This window comes from Archocentrus centrarchus, chromosome 19 (assembly GCF_007364275.1).
Source record: "Archocentrus centrarchus isolate MPI-CPG fArcCen1 chromosome 19, fArcCen1, whole genome shotgun sequence".
NCBI classification, from domain to species: Eukaryota; Metazoa; Chordata; class Actinopteri; order Cichliformes; family Cichlidae; genus Archocentrus; species Archocentrus centrarchus.
Window position 1 is genome coordinate 14,409,900 of NC_044364.1, and position 21,539 is coordinate 14,431,438.

The following is a 21,539-nucleotide window of genomic DNA, read 5'->3' on the forward strand; positions in this document are numbered from 1 at the left end:
CACAGCAGCAGGCAGTGACTGTGATCTGGATCGTGTTCCTTCCAGGCTGGCATACGTGTTTCAAGTGCAGGGGTTTGTGGGAGGTCTTGTTATCGCCCCGCTCAATTGTGAGGGGCGTGGCGTTGACGCTGACTTGGACAGATGCCGGCCAATTCGTGTTCATCTGTCGGTCTTCGTGGTGGTAACACTTAAACTGTAGTTCCAGGTCTGACCTGCACATACAAGCAAAGAAAAAATATAAAGTGTTATAAATGGTTATGAAGGGTTATTGTATGTGGCACGTGAATTTTTGAAGTGAAAGTCCTCCTATTAGGACTTTTACTTTTACTTGAAAGAAGAAAAAAGGGAATTGCAATACTCTTGCAATACAGTTCTGAAAATTAATTGGTTAATGATCCTTTCTTGTCAGGTGCCTGGGAATAGGGTGAGGTAATTTTTTTAATCTGATGTCCTTGGGAAATAATTAAAATTAATTAAAGAATATCTAAAACCTAAAAGATTCATATAACTGGTAAAAGGACAGGAAAAGAAAATCAGTATTACATAATGTGTATTACCTCCACATGAGTGTCTGGTGTACAGAGGGCCGTAAATGGAAGACGTGGTTGCTGACAGCCAGGTTATGTTCTAGCCTGAAGGGCTCTAGGACGACTCCATCCCGCACTGGGAACGTCAGGCGCAGTTCCTCGTTGTGGGTGGCTATTTTTCAGGGACAAGAACCAACCTTAAATCAAAGACATTTTTAAAAAAGTTTAAAAAGCTTGGATTCACTGTGCGTTTAGAAGTTACTGACCTGGAGGGGGAGGGAGAGTGGTGATATTTGGTTTAATGTCAGGAGGGAAGGGTGGCTTCACATCCTGGTTTGGCGACAGGTACGGAGGGATGTTACTTCCTGGTGTCATTGGAGGAGTAGGATTTCCTGGCACTGGGGAGTGAGGGTAGTTCCCCACTGGCCTTGGAGGCTATATAGAAGACAAACTGACTAGTAAATCAGTGATTTAAGGGACTAAACAGTACATTCAAGTATATAATTTTGTACTGAAACAAAACTGGTAGAAAAGTAGACTTACCCCATTCATATTGCCCTGGTTGTACTGATATCCACTCCCAGAGAAGTTATTTGTTTGGCCATTGAAAGGTGGCTCTTGCTGTAATTTAATAAAAAAATCTCAAATTTATATGGTTATTAGTTATAAAAAATTGCCTCTGAGACCTTGATAAAAGTGCATATACCGTTAAGTTATGATACTACTAAAATATACCATCACAATTCTACTGAACAGCTTTCATATTGCACCTTATAGTACTGGCCCATAGCACCACTGGGTGGTGGGTATTGGCCTTGCAGCTGCTGTCCTGGCATCCTTGGGCCAGGGTAGTTGGGGGATGGCAGCGGCCTGGAGGCATTTGGTGTGGGGTATTGCCCCTGCTGGTTAGGGAACTGGTTGTTTGGTCCATACTGCTGCCCACCATAGTTTGGCTGTGGAAGCATTCATGACAACATACATTCAGCTTATAGCAATGGAGCTAAATATTTAAGGTGACTGTTGAATCCACTCACCTCCCCTGGGTACGGTCTTTTCATGCCCTGCATACCCATGCCCTGAGCCCGGGGACCTGCATAGCCTTGCTGAGGCATCCTTTGGCCATGTGCCCCAAAAGGCCCCATGCCTTGGCCCCTGGGTTGGTTCATTCCCATTGGAGGCCCGCTCATGTTAGCGGCATTCATGCTTGTGCCCATGTTTCCAGGAAGGGATGGAGGGCCGCGGGGCCCTGGCTGGTTCATGAACTGGCTGTTGTATGCCTGATTTGGTCCCATCTGGAAAGAGGAACTCATCTGGAAGACAAAATGGATTCAATCAACCATCTCAGACTTGACTGTCAATATTACACAATTTCTGGTGAATCAAATCTTTTATAGATCACAAAGACAAAAAAGAAAAACTAACTAAAAATAAACAAAATGATATCATCTGAAAAACAGTTTATTTGCTTCTGTCGCACCTACAACTCGCTTGCTTCTGTGCTTCTCCATTACTACTTTGACTAATTATTTACCCGTAACACTGATTGTTCAACAATAAGCGTAAATCTACTGGTCTCAGCTTGCTATTGTTAACATTAAAAGGATAGAGCCTAAAGGCAAAGTCAATGAGCCTGAAACAGAAGCCTAAGCAGTGTGTGACATGCACAAAATGTAACAGTTTCCTTTATGCTATGAGTTTGTGCTTTAGCCTACCGGTCCATATTGGTTTATGTCCTTGTTCTGGGTTTCCTGCAGGGCAGCCACAGTTGCTGTTGCAGTGGCAGTTGCGGTGGCGGCAGCAGCAGCGACTGCAGCTGCGGCGGCAGCAGCGGCAGGCTGGGTGAAGTCTGAGGGAGGCCGGGAGTGTGGAGGGATGCCCATTCCACCAGGTCCAGCATTCGGCCCTCCAGGGTAACTATAACAATAAGCAAAAAAAATATAAGAAGCTACTTCACAACATCGTGCTAGAAGAGAGAATTATTAAAATCATTTGTACTTTAAGCAGTTTTAATCACTCCAATGACCATCAGCAATCCATCTACTGTCTACTTACTTGCCACCAAAGCCTCCTCCTCCAGGGTAGTTGGATCGACCGTACATCCCCTGCTGCATATAGCCCTGGTTGGCGTTGCCTTTGTTGGGGAACTGCTGCTGTGGACCGGGGAACTGAGGAGAGTTCATACCTGGAGTGTTACCAGACATACCCGATCCCATGGGGTTACCACCAGGGTTCATGGGATTGTTGCTGTTGGCCATTGGATTCCCCAACACCTGTTACACAGTAGATGGAGGAAAAAACACAGGTAAACTTTTTGATACTTTGAGATGACATTCAATTCAGAATACTAACTAAAAATGTGGAGCTGCTATTATTATAGATATTAAATATAAAGACTTGAAACAGCACATAGACAAATAGAGGAGCTCACCTGGCTCTGTGACGTGTTGGTCACGCCCCACACGGTGGTCACCACGGACACTGAACCGGGAGGCTGATTGGTGTTTTGCTGCCAGGGGACTGAGTCATAGGGAAAAGACCCATCTCTACAGGGAACGGAAAAACACATTTCACATAAGCAAAACAAAATAGTTTGTGAAGCAGCACAAATATTGTCTATGTGTAACACTGTAGTTCTATTAAGTATATTTGCACTGAATGACAAGAACAGACAAGTTATGTGGTTAGGCTTAAAAAATATTAAAGTTTGTTCTTCCTCCTGTAAGGCGAATGGATGAAGTACTGTTTGCCACTATTGACTGTGCTACATGCAGTTTGTCTGGCAGTTTGTCTAGCCACTGATCCATAAGGAACACCGGGCTTCACACGGAGAGGAAGGGCTTTCCCCGAGGGCCCGGTCTGTCTGTTTACACACCCAACACACACAAACACACGTCACACACAAGCCAAAAAGCACAGCAGTGAACACTGACCCGTGTGAGAGGCTGGGCTTCATGGAACTCATGGGGGGCTGCATGGGCACTTTTCCCGGAGGCTCGTTCTGCCTGTTCTTCTGGTGACGGAGGAGGAGGAGGCGTCCAAGCTCCTCACACCACGAGGACAGTAGGGCTGGAAAAACAGCAGAGTACATAAGTACTGTTGGACACCTGTGAGAAATAACACTAAAGGTAACAGCCCTCTAATGCAAACACTTAAGAAAACCGAAAAGCAGGAAGCTTCTGAGCAAAAGTTTGAAAATTGAAAATCGATGCCCTGGCTAGAAAAAAAAAAAAAAAAAAAAAAAGTGCACAAAAATAACAAGTGGTGCTGGGCAAAACAAACCCCGCCCCCGGGAGACGTTTTAGCTGATTTGAAACATATCACTTTCCAAACACTGAATCACTGAGATAACACATAGATCCTATTGTCCATGAACATAATTTTCCAAGTTTAAACACATTGAAATAAAATAACTTTAATTTTATGGTTATTTTCATTTTTTGTAAAAGCTTTATCTCTTTTAAAGAGAAAATATGTGATTTGTCATGTGGGCTATAACTGAGGAATTCAGTGATCAGACTGAGAGTCAAATGTCATATATTCATTTATCCGGATCACATCCCAATCAAATGTTATATGTCCATGGACAATAGTGATATGCTTCTTACTGTAACAAATGAGGATGATGTGTGTTTTGTTTTGGGTTTTTTTTCAGCTGAGATGTGGCCAAAAATATGCATTAAATTGACTTTCCCATTTTAAATTCAAGTAGCCTCCAAATCCAGAATATGGATGGTGTTCAGTTTGGCACTAGTTCTTGGCCCTCCACAGTTGTGTACTGAATATTAGATGAATCCGATTTGAGTGAGATATGATTTTTTTTATTTTTATTTTGCCCTATGAGGAGTCTAGGCTATTATAAATTTTGTTTTTACCTTTATATTTCATTTAAAAAATTGTTTACCTTGCCTTGTTTGGTGTTATTCTTTTCAGAACAACCTCACATGCGTGACTGTACAGTTATTTTTTCATTTTGACATACTGTATTAACACATTGGACCTAAAATCACACAAAAAACTTCCTAAAATCAAAAAAAAAAAAAATGTTTTTACTGTAAAAACCACAAACATTTGAAACTATTTTTATAACTTAAAACAAATATAAGTTGCAATTTTCAAAAAACGGATGTACAAATTTAGCAAACAACAAAGTTTTATACAACTATTTACATTAAAATGCCTCGGGCGTTTTTGTACAACTATTTGTAGAACAATCAGGTGTCAAAATAAGATGCCACACATTTTATTTGTGCCACTCCAAAAAACAGTTCCTGTCCACCACAAGACAGAGGAGCACACCACAAGGCCAAAGATAGGGTTTTTCTGGATTTCTTTTTTTTTTTTAACCTTGACCCAATTATGGCAAAAAAAAAAGGAAAAAAAAAAGAATAATGTGATACAGGGGGTCACTGGCATCTTTTGTGCAAATCTGGCATGAATCGGACCTGTAGTTTTGCTGTGATATTGTTAACAAACAAACAAACAGACAGATAGACAAATATACCCAAAACAGTACCCTATTCCCCCCTCTTGGAGAGGGGTAAAAATGCACTGCACCCTATAGCAAACTGTGGAGCCCTATTCTGTGCAACATACTTCCAAAACAAAACAGGCAAACAGTATGCAACAGTGCAACAACATTAAACACAAAGACATCCTAACATCCATGAGATGTGGGGAAAAAATGTTTGTTCAAAAGTGAAACATTTACAGGTTTTTATGATTTTATTTATTTATTTACTGAATAAAAGACTTATTCTACAATTAGGGTGGTTTATTTTCTTGGACTTGTAGCTGGTGAATAAGCATATTTCATGTACTGTGAGGAAGAACAAGAGTTTGTAGGGGAAAAACACTGAACAGCTTATATTCATACCTTGCACAGGTGCACATGGGGCCACTGATTCAAATCACCTGTGCTTATATTGGCACTAATACTCATATAACTACACATATATCATTGCATACATAGTCATGTACAGCCCACATGACACCTGAATATTTTATCTCTCCTACATTAGGAGAAAAAAGGCTGTACCTTTGTGCTAAAGGATCAACCTAAATCCAGCATGTCACTGTTTATCATGGCCACTAGGGTTCACTCTGGGCCTGCAAATGGATTCCAGTCCTTCCCTTCTCCCCACCTACCTACCACTTGGTTAGGTAGCTACCACAGAGTGCGTTTGATCGAATCATATGCTTTTCATCTGCAGTGCATGTGTTTGTACTGTGCCAACTACAAAAGACTCACTTTTCCCTTTTCTCTTCCTCTCACTTCCTCTGCCTCCTTCTAACCTCTCTCTGTGGCTGTCTGAGGAGAAAGGGAATGTGGATTCAATCAAAGAGCAGGGCAGCCACCTCCTCTTATGATTCACAGCACTTCTAGGCTGAGTAAGGAGCGGGAGGGGTGGGTGTGTGGGTGAATCACAGCACTTGGTGATTTCAGCTGCGGTTCGCGCAAAAAAAGCCACGTCAATATGACAGCAGACAGTGCACGCTGTCCTCGCAGGCAGATACACCCTGCTGCCACATGCAAGGATGGACTCCCACATATTACACACACACACAGATGCAGAACGCACAAGAGAGGAGCAACTGAGATAAAAAAAAAGAAAAAAAAGAAGACTGAATGAATCAGTGAGAGCGGAGACATCAGTCTAATGGGGCTGATAGGATGGAGGAACAAACAAAAGCGTCTGACTCCCATCACAAACATGGCAACCCAGACATCTGACCACACATGGCTGCTTGCAAACAGTACGAGCTCACCGGCACACTCAGACAAGGAAAGACACCGCACGGGCTCATAATAACATACACGCAAATAAATAGGACACAAGATGTCCTCTGAGTGTGGCGAATTTTCCGAGGACAAAACTGAGTTTCTGCGTCGACACACAAATGCACACCTTCTCCTCTCAAAGCACTGCACCCCCAAAAGGCACCTCCTATCCTTTCATTTGAACACTGAGCACACCAGCCTCACTCTGTGTAAAGATGAGGGCTGGAATACAAAAGACATGTACAGATGGTGCCAGCAGTCTCGCTGCCTCTCCCTCTCCCTCCCACTCCTTTAAAAGCAGCACGGGGCTCAGGCACAGAGGCAGCTGGGTTTTTCCTCTTTCCCACCCGCTCATGCTCCCTCTCTTTTTCTCTCCTGCTCCTCCTCTCCTGCACCCCCCCTGTTCTTGGCAAGGCAGGTGCCAGGAGACAGACTGTGCTGTTCCTCCAGAGAATTGATCTGACTTTACCACGGCTGTGCTCTAGTTGACAGAAAAGGCCGCTCAGGTGCACTTTCTACTAAAAGCATCACACTCAAAGGTGAACGCGCAGATTTCTGAGTTACTTTTAATTTGATAAAAACCGGATCCAAGTGTGGCTAACAGCTTTATGATTTTCACATCTATGCTAGAAGGTCCTGCAGTGTCTTTAACAGCACCCTTTCCCTTTCCTCAGACCCCCTTCTGATGGAGAGAGTTTTCAATTCAAGGGCCTGGCGACCAGCCAGCATGTTACAGCTCAATTAGGGCCCATTATTCTCTTCCAACAAGGGGTAACTTGCACTTCTTCTATGTTGATAAACATGTCTCCACAATTTATCCCATAGCTGTGCCACTGTGGGGCCGTCTGGGTAAGCAGGCAGCATCCTTGTTTCACGCCGAGGCCGACATCAACAGCCGCAGGACATAAACAACAACCGTGTAGAGCACAGCAGAAAGATGACAATATGTCGGCTATCTGAGAAAAACACAGGAAAAAAAAAAAAGAGAGAGAAGGAATCACATGCGCTGCCACTTAAAGAATTATTCTACCCCACCATTAGATACAGGGCTTATCGCTGCACAAAATTACCACCTCCACTAAGCACCAACCGGTTTAAAGGAGAGGCCCTGTTATTGACTCAGAGGATAAACTTCAGGTTTCAGATGACGGGAGGAGGAACAGCCAACCCATTTCTCTTCAGTCTCTCCCTCCTACTCTTCCTATACCCAAAGACGACTGAGGACAGTGCAGATGATGAACACAAAAGGATTACTGTTTCTCTTCTCTTCTCCTCCCACAGAAGGCCCTTCAATAGATTCATCTCCCTCCCTCCCCAAGAAGAGCCCAAACTGGAGATAATTGTCTCAGGTGTAGTACTTCCAAATCGCCGACCATTCTGGAGTGAATCAAACTGGCATTTTCTGCTAGAGAGCATCCTTCTGCCATGTTTACATTGGTCTCCCTGGCGGCAATGAGTCTCTACCTTCCATAAGGAGAGAAGGCTATCCTGTTTGCCTTGCAGATAGTCCCAGGGGCCCGGCTGAGTCTGAGCCATATTGATATTCTGGTGCTCAGCTGCCCAGCCTGATGGTCAACCATGGCAAAGTGTGGTAAGCGCATCTGCTGGGACTAGATGGGTGGTTCAGTGATTGGGCCAGCAGCTTCCAGCTTCACTTGCTGTCATAAAGCCCCAGGGAGACATGACAAATGACATGGACTGCTTTCCTGACAGTTGTTCAATGCTCTTTCCAATGATAGCCTAATGCTCCCCCAACCCACCATTCACGGCCCATACAGACAGGAGGCTGTGTGATAAACTGTGCTTATTAAATACTTTAATTCGGTCTCTGCTGTGCTTTCCTGAAAACAAAGGATCTTTAATAAAGAGTCAGTTAATCCAGATTAGAACAGTCATATTTTTTTCACTTAATTGCAATTTTAGATGTTGATATTTTCTGATATCTGTTTGGTTTGGAGGTTAAAAATACATATCCCGTAAAGTGTCTTGCAATTTTGTTCATTTTTATTTACCAGTTTTTAATGAAGCTGCTGGCAACAAGGCAGTTTTATAGTTACATGTTGAAAAGATTACAGTGACTACAATCAGATGCAATGTAGGCCAAGTAGCTGTGTTGTATCTAATATACAGCCCCTGAAAATGTGACTATCAGGGCTAGAGAGATCCATCCATCCATTTATTTCCACTTATCCAATTCAGGACTGCAGGGGGCTAGAGCCTATCCCAGCTGCCATAGGGCAAAGGTGGGGTACACCCTGGATTAATCTAACCTTAATCAACCTAACCCCACTGACTTAATGTCTTTGGACTATGGGAGGAAGCCGGAGTACCTGGAGAGAACCCACGCAGACACAGGGAGAACATGCAAACTCCACGCAGATGGTGGATTTGGACCCAGGACCTTGCTGCTCAATAGAGCTCACTTAGAATTGCACTGAAAGATTTTATGTAATATTATTTATTTATTTGGGGGTGGGGGCTATTTATTATGGTCTAGTTTCCTTCTGCAAAAACAAAGTGATTTAAAAAAGAAAAAAAGCATACTCTGAGTTGAGAAGCTAGTGGAACAAAAGCAAGCCAGCCTGATTCTTATCAAGGAGCAACTTCTGAGGCTAAAAAAATCAAGCCAACAAGAGTCAATTATTCAGTGAGTTAAATTCTAGCATTATTTTACTTGTATGTTAGCAGTAATTAGCTGGCGTGTGGTACCCCAATACAGTCTATGGTTGCACCTTGCTAACCAAACTAGCCAGCATTAGCTGATAACTTAGCACTCCATCTTCTCATCTCAAATTAGGAAATTGTATTGCTTTTACACTACAAGTCATTTACCCATTCACACACACACACACACACACACACACACACACACACACACACACACACACACACACACACACACACACACACACACACACACACACACACACACACACATTTATACAGCACAGCATTATTACAGTATTATTGTATGCATCAGGAGCAATTTGGAGCTTAGCATCTTGCTCACAAGATTGACATGCAGACTGGAGGATTCCCAGACTGAAGCACCAACTTTTCACTTGCTCTACTGCCCAAGCCACAGCCGCCCCATTGTAACCACCACACGTCCTACAGCCTACGTCCACGCCTCATATACGGTCTGCTGATCTATGTTGGGATCTTTTAAAAATCTAGAAATTAACTCAGCAGACATTCCTGTTTCAACAATATTCATCTAGTAAAGTCATCCCCAGTGCAAACCTTCTGCCTGCCAGACAGCCCCAACCTAACAACGGTTCACAAAGTGAGTCAAAGAATGCAAAAACAAATACTGTGATGAATAAATGCAAAAAAGAGATCTTTTTACTGTTGCAGTGGGTGCTAAATGGCAAAAAAAAAAAAAAAAAAACCCATGCAGACCTAATGTGTGCTATAGATAAACACTATTATGAACCCATTGCAAATATAACTTACTAAAGGAATAGTGTCTCTTAACAGTGCTCTGTATATTATAGCATTTTTAAGAAAGCAGAGACTGCATTTTAAAAACTTTGAGCACCACACTGAATAAGGACCCCGTGGGAGAACATATTCCTAAAAACATGAATAGCTGCCATTAAAAAGGTCACCCCTACATTTGCTGCCACTCAAGAATATTTTCCTCTACTCCTTATCCTTTTTGTTTTCTACCTCCCTCCTTTTTCTTCATTTACTGGCAGGGCACTGCAAGGGAGGCAGCAGGTAACGCAGATGCCAAGAGTTTCTATGATCCTCATCCGCACCCGTTCTCTGCCTCCCCCTCCCTCTGTTCTGTATGCAATAGACACCTGCTCCCTTGTCAACCCTGGACTCCCACCTGGCCTCGTCCCACATGGCTTGGTCACTAACTTCCCCAGAAACACACAGCACATATCCTGTCATCACATCACAGTCACATTATCGGCAGCACTTTCTCACTTATTCCCTTACTGACCATAAGAGTGAAGTCCAATTTTTGCAGTAAACCTGTCATAGAGAATCATGACCCCTAAATGGCTTGTTTGAAGACGTTTAGCCAGAAGGGCTGAAAGGAGAACAAAGACCATGAGCAAACTAACAAGAGCAGCTCTAGTGGGGTGCACTCTTTGGTTTCTGAGAGAGCTCTATTCACGTTTGATTCCGCCCATCCTCCCTCCTCTCTGTCTCTGCCCAGAAAGGATTGAATGGACACAAGCCTCCTGCAGGCCAAAGTCAATTAAAATAAGACAGACTCTAGGGAGCCCAGTATCCCTGGTTACTGAAAGCACCTAAGAGGCCATGCAAAACAACCACCTTTAGTTTAAGCCAGAGAATTCCTCACTTATATGTCACATGTAGGTTTCCCAGGACTGTAAAACCCTGGGATTTCCCTTAATATATATATATATATATATATATATATATATATATATATATATATATATATATATATATATATATATATATATATATATATATATATGTGGAAACCTACATAAATAAGTAGTTGCTATGACATTCTTTATGAAGGCCCAGTCACTGCTGAGCTTTCCTGCATAAACGACAAGCTGCATCGTAAATCATCTCCCGCTCTGCCTGACATGCACACAGTAACCACAGAGCCATGGATGCCAGCCTGGCAGCCATCAAACCTCTCTTTGTCTTCACACAGATGCCACGAATTATTCATTGATGCCAATTTGATAATGAAATGGAAGCGACATGTCCGTCATGCAGGCTTTTTTACCCAGTAAGGCGAGGGTATAACAGGTTACGGACCTGTCACCCCATGACAGCCCAGAATTGTGCTACTTCTTCATCCATGTCTGGATAATTAGGTGGAAGCTCACAGGTGTACCACCTTAAATACACGGTGCACATTCTACTCCCTTAAACTCTTGACATTAAAAGCAAATTCAAAAATGGGTGCTGTCAAACTAATTCTGTAGGTTGAGATTTAAAGTTGGGTGGCCATGTGACATATTTTAGGGTTTCCAAAAAGCTGATGAAGTGGGGATGATGTATAAAGTGGGAACATATGGGTGTCATGGCTGCTACATGGCATCAAAGTTAAGGAGCCCATTTCACTGACTGACATGCATCTTTTGTTGAAAGACAAAAAAAAATTATAATGACAGTTAGTGTTAGCCATGCAAGATCAGCTTTGTTGTGGATTGAAAGTATTAGTGCTAACAGTTAGTTATAAAACAGCATCTATGTAGGCCAGACAACTGCCTCCTGTCTGCACCTCATCTTTGTCTGCATTTTTTTTTTCTTACATTATTTCCTCTGCCACTCTCCCCCTCGCTCTCTGGGAAGTCGGTAATATTGGAGTCTTGTCAATGAGTACTTAGGCCCGTTGCCTCACGGGGAGCCAGACTTGCTGGCTAGGTTTTATGGCCCATTTCAGAGCTGCCCTGGCTTAAATACAGCCTCCTGCTGGCCACATGGCCACAATGTCGTGCCATGTCCATCCGGCGAAGTGAAGAGGGGGGACGCTTGGACTCCCGCCAAAAAGGTTTTACTGAATCCACAAGCATATGTGGCCATGTGGAGGCAGGAAGACAAGGAGGTTGCTGTTTTAACATCCTGTGTTCTTTAACTTCCCACCAATGGTGCTGTAGGAAACTAAAAAAAAGAAGTTTATAATAAAAATATCTAGCTAACCACTCTGTCATGCAAATGTATATCTATTTATATAGAAAATGCATTTATCTTCAAATAAAATCAGTGCTCCCAGATTTCAGATAAGGATTTTCAGATAGGATTATAATTTTTGGACTAAGCGAATGCCAGCTGGAATGAGATACAATATATGCCACAATCTCAAGATGATTAATGGTAAAACAGAAACCAACCTGTGCCTAAGCAGGCCAGTGTTTTAAAAGATAATCTCCCTTGGCACATGCAACAAATCTCTTCCATTTAAAACAGGGCTGCCATTCAATGTCTCTGTTAAGCACGAAGGTGGGAATCTAGAATTGCACCCCCTGCTGAGGATTAGCCAAATATCTCCCCAGCCTCAGTATTGAGTCTGTTACAATATACATTAAGCTGATTGGGAGCAAAACTCCTTCCAAACCTACATCTTTACATCCTAATGTAGGAGTTAAGATCTGGCAACACTGTATCAAAGCGCCTGAGGTCAACTTAAGTAGCTTTTTTTGAAGAACTATTCATATGGTTTTCTGTCACAGCTGACCATTTTGAAAAACCCTTCTTCTTTTTTTTTTTTTAGGATGCTCATCCAGAAATGACTACATCAACAGTGTTTTTTTTTTTCTTAACTGTACACTTCTCCAACCAGATTATCAGTTGAGCAGACCTGCAAGGAAGCTGCTTACAGGAGCCAGACTGTTTCCCCAAGCAACAGGCTGCTATTAACAAAGGCCCAGCCTTAAGCCCTTGTCTACAATGATACTAATTAGCAATGGAGCAGATGTGCCTGGACTTGTGCCCACCTCAGGGTGCTGGGCAGGACCGGGAGTGTAACGGCTGCATTCGCTGGTGGCTGATTCACCTGTGACCTTTTCACAGTAGGCCTGGGGTCAAAGCCTGTTTAGAAATACAGTAGAAGCTGACACCAGAGGAACCTGGGTCTGGTCCTGGCACCCCTCTAGGCTCATTAGAGGCATCCATATGTGCAACAGATCAGGATTTGAATAAAAAGCTTTCTCATGATAAACATTCAAGCCAAATGGAAACAATGAAACTTAACCCTGATCCAAGCCGACATTATTCTGACACTGAATGTTTCTTGGCTTGTTTTTTTTTTTTTTTTAATACATTACTATGCGAAAGCCTTGAGCCACCCCCCCCCCCCCCCCCCATTTGTTTATATTTTCATATTAAAAAAAAAAAAAAAAATCAGGAAATGGGTGCAGTGATTTATAGAAAAATGTGGCAACATACATGGAAAGACAGTATATAAGACAACAAAAAGTTTTTACAGTACTAGCGAGCTTGAAAATCATTTTTTAGTATAACCACCTTTATTCTTCAACACAGCCTGAACTAATTTCTTAAAGAAGTCTTCAGGATTAGCTCTCCAGGACATTCCAAAGCTCTTCTTTAGATGCTGGCTGTCTTTTGTTCCGTTCTCTGTCAAGATGATCCCAGTTATGCTTTTACTACATTGGCAGATGGTATTTCACGGTGGATCAAAATCAGATGGCACTTTTCTGCATCTATAATTCCATCAATTTTGACAAGATTCCCAAAACCACTGACTGAAGCCCCAAACCATGACAGAGCCTCCACCGTGTTTTACAGAGCTCCTCTGTTCATCTTGAGGACAATTTGAAGAAAATCTGGATTTATAAGACCCACTGCCACTGATTTTCAGCCCAGTTCTTGTGTAACGTGGCACACATCACTCTTTCCTCCCTGTTCCCCTTCCTTAAGAATGGCTTCTTGACAGCCACCCTTCCACTGAGACTATTTTGTTGGTGCCAAAATACTATTTTATGTCTGTTACCTTTGGCATTTTTCAACTAAATAAACAGGAACAAATTATAAGCAAAATATGAAGAAATGGCGGGTGGCTCAATACTTTTGCAAGTATTGTACAATTTACTTTTAGTGTGGATTTTTCTTTTTTAAGAACTCATCTCATTGCTTCAAATTGGATTCCTGCAACAACTGTAATTATATTTTCACCTATACTTTCATTATTTCATGTCCCTACTGTCTTTTTTCTTTTAATTTTACCATTATTTGTATTTAAACTTCAGTACGCTTGTTTCCAATCAATAAAGTTTCACTACATAAGTCTATAAACTCAGTTTACCCAACTCTTACTAACTTGTTTAGAAAAGAGGGAATGAGGATTATAATGATTTTGGGAACAGCTGATAATGGTTTGGATAAACCGCTGAGAACATAAACGTGAACTGTGGCACAGGCAAGATGGTAATACATGTGCGACATGCTTCATACTGTAAAACTCTGACAGACAACACAACACCAGCTACGACATGATGCAAAGACTGTAATGAGCATGTTCGATTGGACTGAGCCAATGGGTTTCTGTGCAGCACTTTAATACACAGCAAGTACCTGAGTCAGACTGACACCTCCTGCAGCAGTTGGTTTCTGTAGGGTTCAAATTTTACATTTTACTTGACAAGATATTCATTACATGACACACATTTGATTGCGATTTGCTCCCTTTTTCAAAAACAAACACATGGCGGTGACCGGATGGTAAAACATATCTTGTACTCCAGAGATTCCCAGAAATTCAACTATTACTGAATATAATACTGTAAGGAAAATTATGGGCATTTCTGGCTGTTACATCATGTCATTCCTGCCTGAACGAGGCATTTCCCTAATTCCTTCAGCAGATGAAGATGAAGTGCTTTCCACCTTCGCACAGCTCACAAAAAAAAAGGACCACGCATACGATTACTCTGAGGGACTAATCAAAAATTAAGATAAAATTAGCTGCTGCAGTCTGCTCTCGGTTGCTCTTGTTTGTTCTGTCAGATAAAGAATAGCACGTAGGCGGAGGCCCTCGCGTCCCTCTTTGACACGAGGAGGAGAATCCACCTACAGTTACACCTGGCAACTCAATGCAAATGTAAAACTACAACTATCTGAATTTTCAGGTTCACACCACATCAGAAAATAAGCTTTGGTTTTAGTTTGTCAAACGTCTGTGAAGCAGATTTCATGTCTTTGCCAAATTGTATTTGTGTTTTCAAACTAACCTCAGCTCAAATGAGCTACTTGGGAGTTGCTGCTAATGCTGTTCCTTCCTCATTGTAATGCTTAAACACCAGTTTTGCATCCTTCAACGGCACTATTAATATCACAAACTGTAAATACCACTAGAAAATTTGACAATCTTTTTCTCATCCTGTCTTCAGTCACAGTTTAACATCTGTTATTTGGAGGATTCAATATCAAATGTGATCAAAGTCCCATTTGAGGTTGCACAATATAAACACACTGCAGCCTGTAATTACTTACGGTTCATTTTCTTTGATTAAAGTAGAGCAAAAAAAAAAAAAAAAAGGGGGGGGGGGGGCTGCAAGTATACAAATGGCATCAGCAATCACCGTGCTCCAGCGTGCTCTTATTTTGATTTGGAACTCGAAAAGACTTGAAAGGAAAAGGTCAATGCAATTTCACAACTTGGTGCGACAAAAAAAAAAAAAAATCATGTTCAATACGGAGAACAAGAGATTTATTGAAGCCGACAAAGCAACAGTAAAGAACAGTTGGAAGTGTGGACGGCTGCACAGCTAGCCAGACTAATCTGTACACTGCAAAACCTCATTTTTGTCTTACCATGTTGGTAATTGTCCCAAAGACACTTTTTTTTTTTAGCAAAGAATTATTTGAATAATTGCCCAGATGGGGAGTTTGCTGCATTGCTAAACAGACACCATCTCAGTGGAGAGAAAGCCAACAATAAACAACCCAAACTCCCAGACTGAGATGTTCAAATGAGGTCAGTGGGAGAAAATAATTACACCTGCTGACTTTCTATCTTAAGAAAAACTGAATTTTGTAGTTTGCTCTACATATGCGACCCTGAATTTGACTGGTGACACACAGAAAATGCTATAAAATGGATCTCAAAGTTATCAGAACATCACTTAATCACCAAATACATCAAGAAACCTATGACATCAAGAAACCTTGAGTGTTTAGAACTGGATGAATGGATCAACTAGGAAAATGGGAAATCTGGATAGCTTTGAGATGTGATACCCACTCTGAGTGCTGTAAATGAAGGGACAGCTAAGATGATTTTGTATATGTTTCGCATAAACAAAACACATGCTTACTGGTGTGTCACTGCAGTAAACATTTTAAACTGAAACCTGTTGCTCCCGTTTAAAAACTCGGACCGTGACAGAGCAGTGATCTTAACCCAGTGAATTCCTTCATGTGCCTCAGCAGTGAGCTTAGCTGGCTGCACTGTGTGGCACTGAGGGGAGTGGGTGTGATAAACTGCCAAGAGTCTCGTGGAAAACGCTGCCTCAAGTAGGTCAGAGCAACTCGGAGAGATAATCAAGGCCATTTTGACCCCCTCTGTGTGAGCTGTAAGTGGGTCAAATGCAGCAGTCAGCTGTTGCAACTCTATCACGCGGAGCGCTGTGAGGCACTCGTCATACTGTCAAAGCCCATTCCTTTAGTTTAAGACATGGCAGGGTGCTCGCCTGCACCCACCAATGCAGGAGTCAGCCTTCTATCTGCCCCCCTAGGGGTGAAATAATGTGAAGTTCCTCTGAGTAGCAGCAGCAGTAGCGGCAGATCCACCTTCCCTCTTGTCACTGAGTGCACCCTCTACAAACACAACACTCTTTATCTGTTGTCTCCTCCTTTTGACAGCTCACAGCTTTGCAACCCTGTCCTCTTCACAGTGGCAAAGACTCTTCCCCAGTCCCCCTCTCCATGTCTAAAATGCCACCCACATTTCAACCAGACTAACTCCAGCAATGTCCCCGGTTATTTCTCACTCTTCACTGAACAGAAAAAAAAAACTCATGTGTCTAGAAACATTTCTGAGCACAAACCTGCAACAGCAGAACAAAGGCGATACAGGGCAGCCTAATCTTTGCACTACTGAGGAGCTATTTTAAAGCTCTTGCTCTGTGTTTCTCTCCATCCCTCCCACCTTTCTCTCTTCTCTATAACATTCTTCCTCTCTCCCCCCTCCCTCCCTCGTTCTTTCCCCCTTGTTTCCCTCGGTGTCTCAGGGCAGCAGCTTCTGTTTTCCTCTCCTCTCTCCCTGCGTGTCCAGTGACTGACTGCACAATACACATCAATTATTCATGGCTGCTCTCTCTGTTTCGCAGGCAAAACCAATCACAGATGGAGTCACTGCTAATGGGCTCCTGCTGTACTTGCCACCGGCTTCTTTGCACTCAAGCAACAAATACCCCAGAGACAATGAGAGGAAAAACAGGGATAAGCTGTTAAAAAAAAAAGGAAAAAAAAAGGCAACTTCACACAACACTAACAGCAACAAGGAGAAGAGGACACGCGTTTTGTGGTCAGGGGAGAATGCAGGTATGTATCGTGACCAAAAAAAAAAAAAAAAAAGAAAAAAATCACCAAAATTAGGAACCGGCTTCTGCAGCAGGAAAGGGTTAAAGACGGAGAGGGGGTGGGGGAAGGGGTGGGGTGGGGGTGGGGGGGTGGGAGGACAGGCATAGAGGGAGAGAGAGAACCAAATGCTTATCTCCTCACCTCGGATGTATGCAGCTGTTATTGATGTATCTTCTTTTTCTGTCTAGTGATCCATTGCTTGCTCTCCCAATACACACATCACACAGAAGCAGCCACAGCCACTTCGCCAGAAGGGAGAGAGAGAGAGAGAGAGAGAGGGAGGGGAGGGAGGGCAGGGGAGGAGAGGAGAGGAGAGGAGAGGAGAGGAGGGGGGGGGGGAAATGCAGGCAGCTCACATTTCAAACTTGCAAAGGGGGGTGGTGCCTAATGTGCTAGACAGCCTGTATCTTGGCCTGAGTCCAGAGCAACGAGTAAAAGAAGCCTCAATCAATTCATTTAAAGCAACATTTGTTACAGTGGGGAAGCACTGCGAGCCCTGTCAGAAATGGTTCAGGCAGGTACACGAATCTGTGGTTTGAGCCCTCAAACCTTGTCTTTACAATACAGTCGACTTAATCCATCAAACTACTCATTGTAATTAAGGGGCATGGAAGCGGAGGGGGGTGGAGAGGCTGGGTGTTGTGGCTTCCTGATGCGCTGAGGGTTGGTATCAGAGAGGGAGGGGCCAATTAGACCACATTTGTCTTTCAGCACACATGAGCCCGGGTGAGCTTTTGGATAAATAATTACACACTTATAAAACATGTAAACTGTGGGTAGACAAGCCACCTGAGGCAGTGCATGGCTTCTATTGTCATCTGCAAATAAAAGTACTTGCACTCACCAGACGTGAGTCAATTCGGGTGTCAAATTAATGAAACGGATCTCTTGCTAAAAACCAACAATAAGCATTTAATTAGAGACATAAGGTAAAATGTAAACCAATTTTAATATGCAAACAACCGGTTTTGTTGTACAGTAAATTACCGAGCCATATGGAGAGTAGCTGAAGATGCTACACCTCCTGCTGCCGCAGACGTAATAACTGCAACAACTACAAGGGAGGAAGGACAGACAAGCTCAGCAGCTCTTATCTCTAGTTTCTCCTGTCTGTATTTGCTCTCCTGGTATTTACTATCAGCTAAGTGCACAGTAGGTGACTTACAACCCTGCACCCCAGCTGCAAGTTAACACATCAATCATGGTTGGCTGAAAGACTTTCACGTCTAAGTGATTACAAAGTGCAAAAAAAAAAAAAAAACACAAATTGCCCAAAGTGGATACAGTGTAGATTTACTGATTCTGTGACCAGGCCTTTAAACTCACATGTTTATAAAAAATACCACAAAAAGTGGAGCCAAAGTCTATTTTCATATCCATTTCCCTTATTTTACAACCCAAAAGTTTCTCAAATGTACTGCACCGAATGTGTATTTGGGTTTGAAGATTTGAATGATGACTAGAGATGGTCATGAAATTAAATATAACAGTTTTTCTAGAATCAAAATGTATCTTCCACCTTGTTTTTACACTCCCTGGTAGAACTCTGGCTTCTTGAGAACTAAATTCTCAAGAACCTCAAATCCCTGGATATCCAGTTTCATACTGCATGCTTGTGAGACTGTCTAGAATGAATGGGGGGCCCCACAGAGCTGCAGCCCATGTGACCCTTCTTCTGCACAAAATGATCCCTATGAGTACTGCCTCCTCCAATCAGAGATATTATTAGATGATGATGGTTAAATGGTGCCAAAAAAATAAAAAATAAAAATCATGAAGAACACAAAATATATAACAGTAAAATGCAATTCTGTTGCAAATAAGAAAAGAGATTAGTGCAGCAGAAAGTCATTAATTGGGGGATTCAGCACACAGAGTGCTAAAATAAACATTTTAATTATGGTTAATGTATTTATTTTAACGCTCAGTGGTGCCGCTGTTCATTTCTAATGTGACGGCTGCACATTAAAGCTCTGAAATTTTAAACTGGACACATTTCTGGACGCACATATTTAAATATTAAAAATGGTTATGTCCCATAGGCTGATAAAGGAGATATGGAAATCTCATTAGTTTGTCATCAGATCAATGTGAAATTAATTTTACTGATTGAACAGATATTCCTGGTGATAAATAGCCTGATCAATTTTCTAATCTGTATTCTTGTAGCTGCAATTCCAGCAGTGTGAAAGAGAATTAGCAGCAGATTAAAATCAAGTACAGCGCTCAAAAACAATAAAGGAACACTTTTTAATCAGAGTTTAGCATCAAGTTATTTAAACATCTGGGATATTGATCTGGTCAGTTACGTAGCAGAGGGGGTTGTTAATCACTTTCAGCTGCTTTGGTGTTAGTAAAATTAACAACAAGTACACTAGAGAGGAAACAATGAGGCAACCCTCAAAACAGGAATGTTTTTATAGATGGAGACCACTGACATTGTTTCCATTCTCATCTTTTCTGATTGCTTTTTCACTACTTTTGCATTTGCCTAGGGTCAGTGTCACTGCTGGTAGCATGAGGTGATATCTGGACCCTACAGAGGTTGCACAGGTAGTCCAACTCCTCCAGGATGGCACATCAATACATGTCATTGCCAAAGGGTTTGCTGTGTCTCCCAGCACAGTCTCAAAAGCATAGAAGAGATTCCAGGAGACAGGCTGTTACTAAAGGAGAGCTGGACATGGCTGCAGAAGGTCCTTAACCCATCAGAAGGACTGGTATCTGCTCCTTTGTGCAAGGACGAGCAGGATGAGCACTGCCAGAGCCCTACAAAACGACCTCTAGCAGGCCACTGGTGTGAATGCCTCTGACCTGCCTGTTACAACGTTCAGCACGACTGGTGGGTCAGTGATGGCCCAGTGTCAGTGGGTCCTGGGTTCCTCCTGGTGCCTCATGTGGCGAGAGCATGAAGGCAGTTCTTAGGGGAAGATGGAGTTGTGTTGTCTCTACCTTGCTAGGGAGCAAAACAAAGCCCATTTTCCGACTGCTATTATTAGCACGAGGTTAACTTGTGGTTTGAAAATTGGTGCCATCAGAGCAGAATCCTACCATTTTAAGGGCAATATCAGATTTCTTTACAGAAAAACTAAAGAAAAAATAATTATTATTTCAATTCATATATTCATATATTATCAATACTTTATTTATAGCTAAACTTATTTTTTTTATTTAATATGTTTTGTTTTTTGCAGAAGCTCCTTTAAACAGCTATTCAGCTCCATCTAGACACAGAAAGACTCAAATCCTACAAAGAGAAAAGTTCGACTGTGAAACTCCAATGTGAAAGCAGTACTGTTGTACAGCTGTTGTACAGTTGCAAAGCTGGAGGGTGACAAAGTCCAGCTCCAAATGCATCCAGGTCTTCATCAATAAATGCCTTAGACTGCTCCTCCACCTGAAGTGGTTCGACAAAGTGCCAAATGAAGTCCTTTGGACACAAACAAAACAACAGCTGATGGACATCCAGATTTGAAGGCTAAAATGGTGATGGCTCGGGGATACTCTGTGGAAAGAGCCTTCCAGCATCACCAGACAAGTACCTGAATGGAACCCCGAAGGGAATTGCAAGCAAGGAAGACCTGGAGATGCAGTCTGACGAAGGAACTGGGGGCATCGGGACTGACCTGAGAGGTAGTCAAAAGGACGGCCACGGACCTCAAGAGGTTAAAGACAACAGTGGAGGCCCTATGCTCCACAAGGGGCGAAGCAGAATAACATAACACATAATAGACACTCAAATAAACCACAAATTCTGTCTTAAATCTATTTAATTAACCAATGCTTGTTTATTTCTTATGTTTTTATGTGGATGAATGGATGGATGGATTTTATCCAACTATCACTGAGTCAAACAAGGTCACCAACAATGTTTTTAGCCTTCTGTGTTATTCTCCATTTAGGAAAAGCCACAGCTAAACTATATGTTGAGGCGCATCGAGCGAGGAGAGACAAACAAAGGAATATTTTGGTGTGGAAAGCTCCAAGAGTAGAAATTACAGCCCTGAAGGCCAGCGTGTGTCTATTCAACTTCTGTATTATGTGTAGAACCAGAGACCTTTCCACAGCTCACTGACAAAATATCTGACCTCCTCATCTTAAGCACCACTTCACTGGAAGGCACCGCATAAGCTGCTGCATGATCAGCACTAAAAACTACAGTTTAAAGGAAATTTACACATGCACCT

At 42.4% G+C, this 21,539-nt stretch overlaps 1 protein-coding gene across 3 annotated transcripts in view; it reads right to left on the reverse strand.

Moving 5' to 3' along the window:
• The window catches only part of LOC115798417 (zinc finger MIZ domain-containing protein 1-like), a 106,936-nt gene that overhangs the window by 4,223 nt on the left and 81,174 nt on the right, over positions 1 to 21,539 (reverse strand). For 2 of the 3 annotated variants that reach the window (XM_030755266.1, XM_030755269.1), the window contains exons 6-16: positions 14,344 to 14,379; positions 3,458 to 3,593; positions 2,956 to 3,070; positions 2,580 to 2,797; positions 2,240 to 2,441; positions 1,562 to 1,837; positions 1,298 to 1,480; positions 1,071 to 1,148; positions 794 to 962; positions 558 to 699; positions 2 to 212 (exon numbers count right to left, since the gene is read on the reverse strand). In XM_030755266.1, the coding sequence (XP_030611126.1) occupies positions 2 to 212; positions 558 to 699; positions 794 to 962; positions 1,071 to 1,148; positions 1,298 to 1,480; positions 1,562 to 1,837; positions 2,240 to 2,441; positions 2,580 to 2,797; positions 2,956 to 3,070; positions 3,458 to 3,593; positions 14,344 to 14,379 (1,766 nt within the window). The remainder of the gene's footprint in view (position 1; positions 213 to 557; positions 700 to 793; positions 963 to 1,070; positions 1,149 to 1,297; positions 1,481 to 1,561; positions 1,838 to 2,239; positions 2,442 to 2,579; positions 2,798 to 2,955; positions 3,071 to 3,457; positions 3,594 to 14,343; positions 14,380 to 21,539) is intronic. The other variant, XM_030755268.1, reaches the window with a different exon arrangement.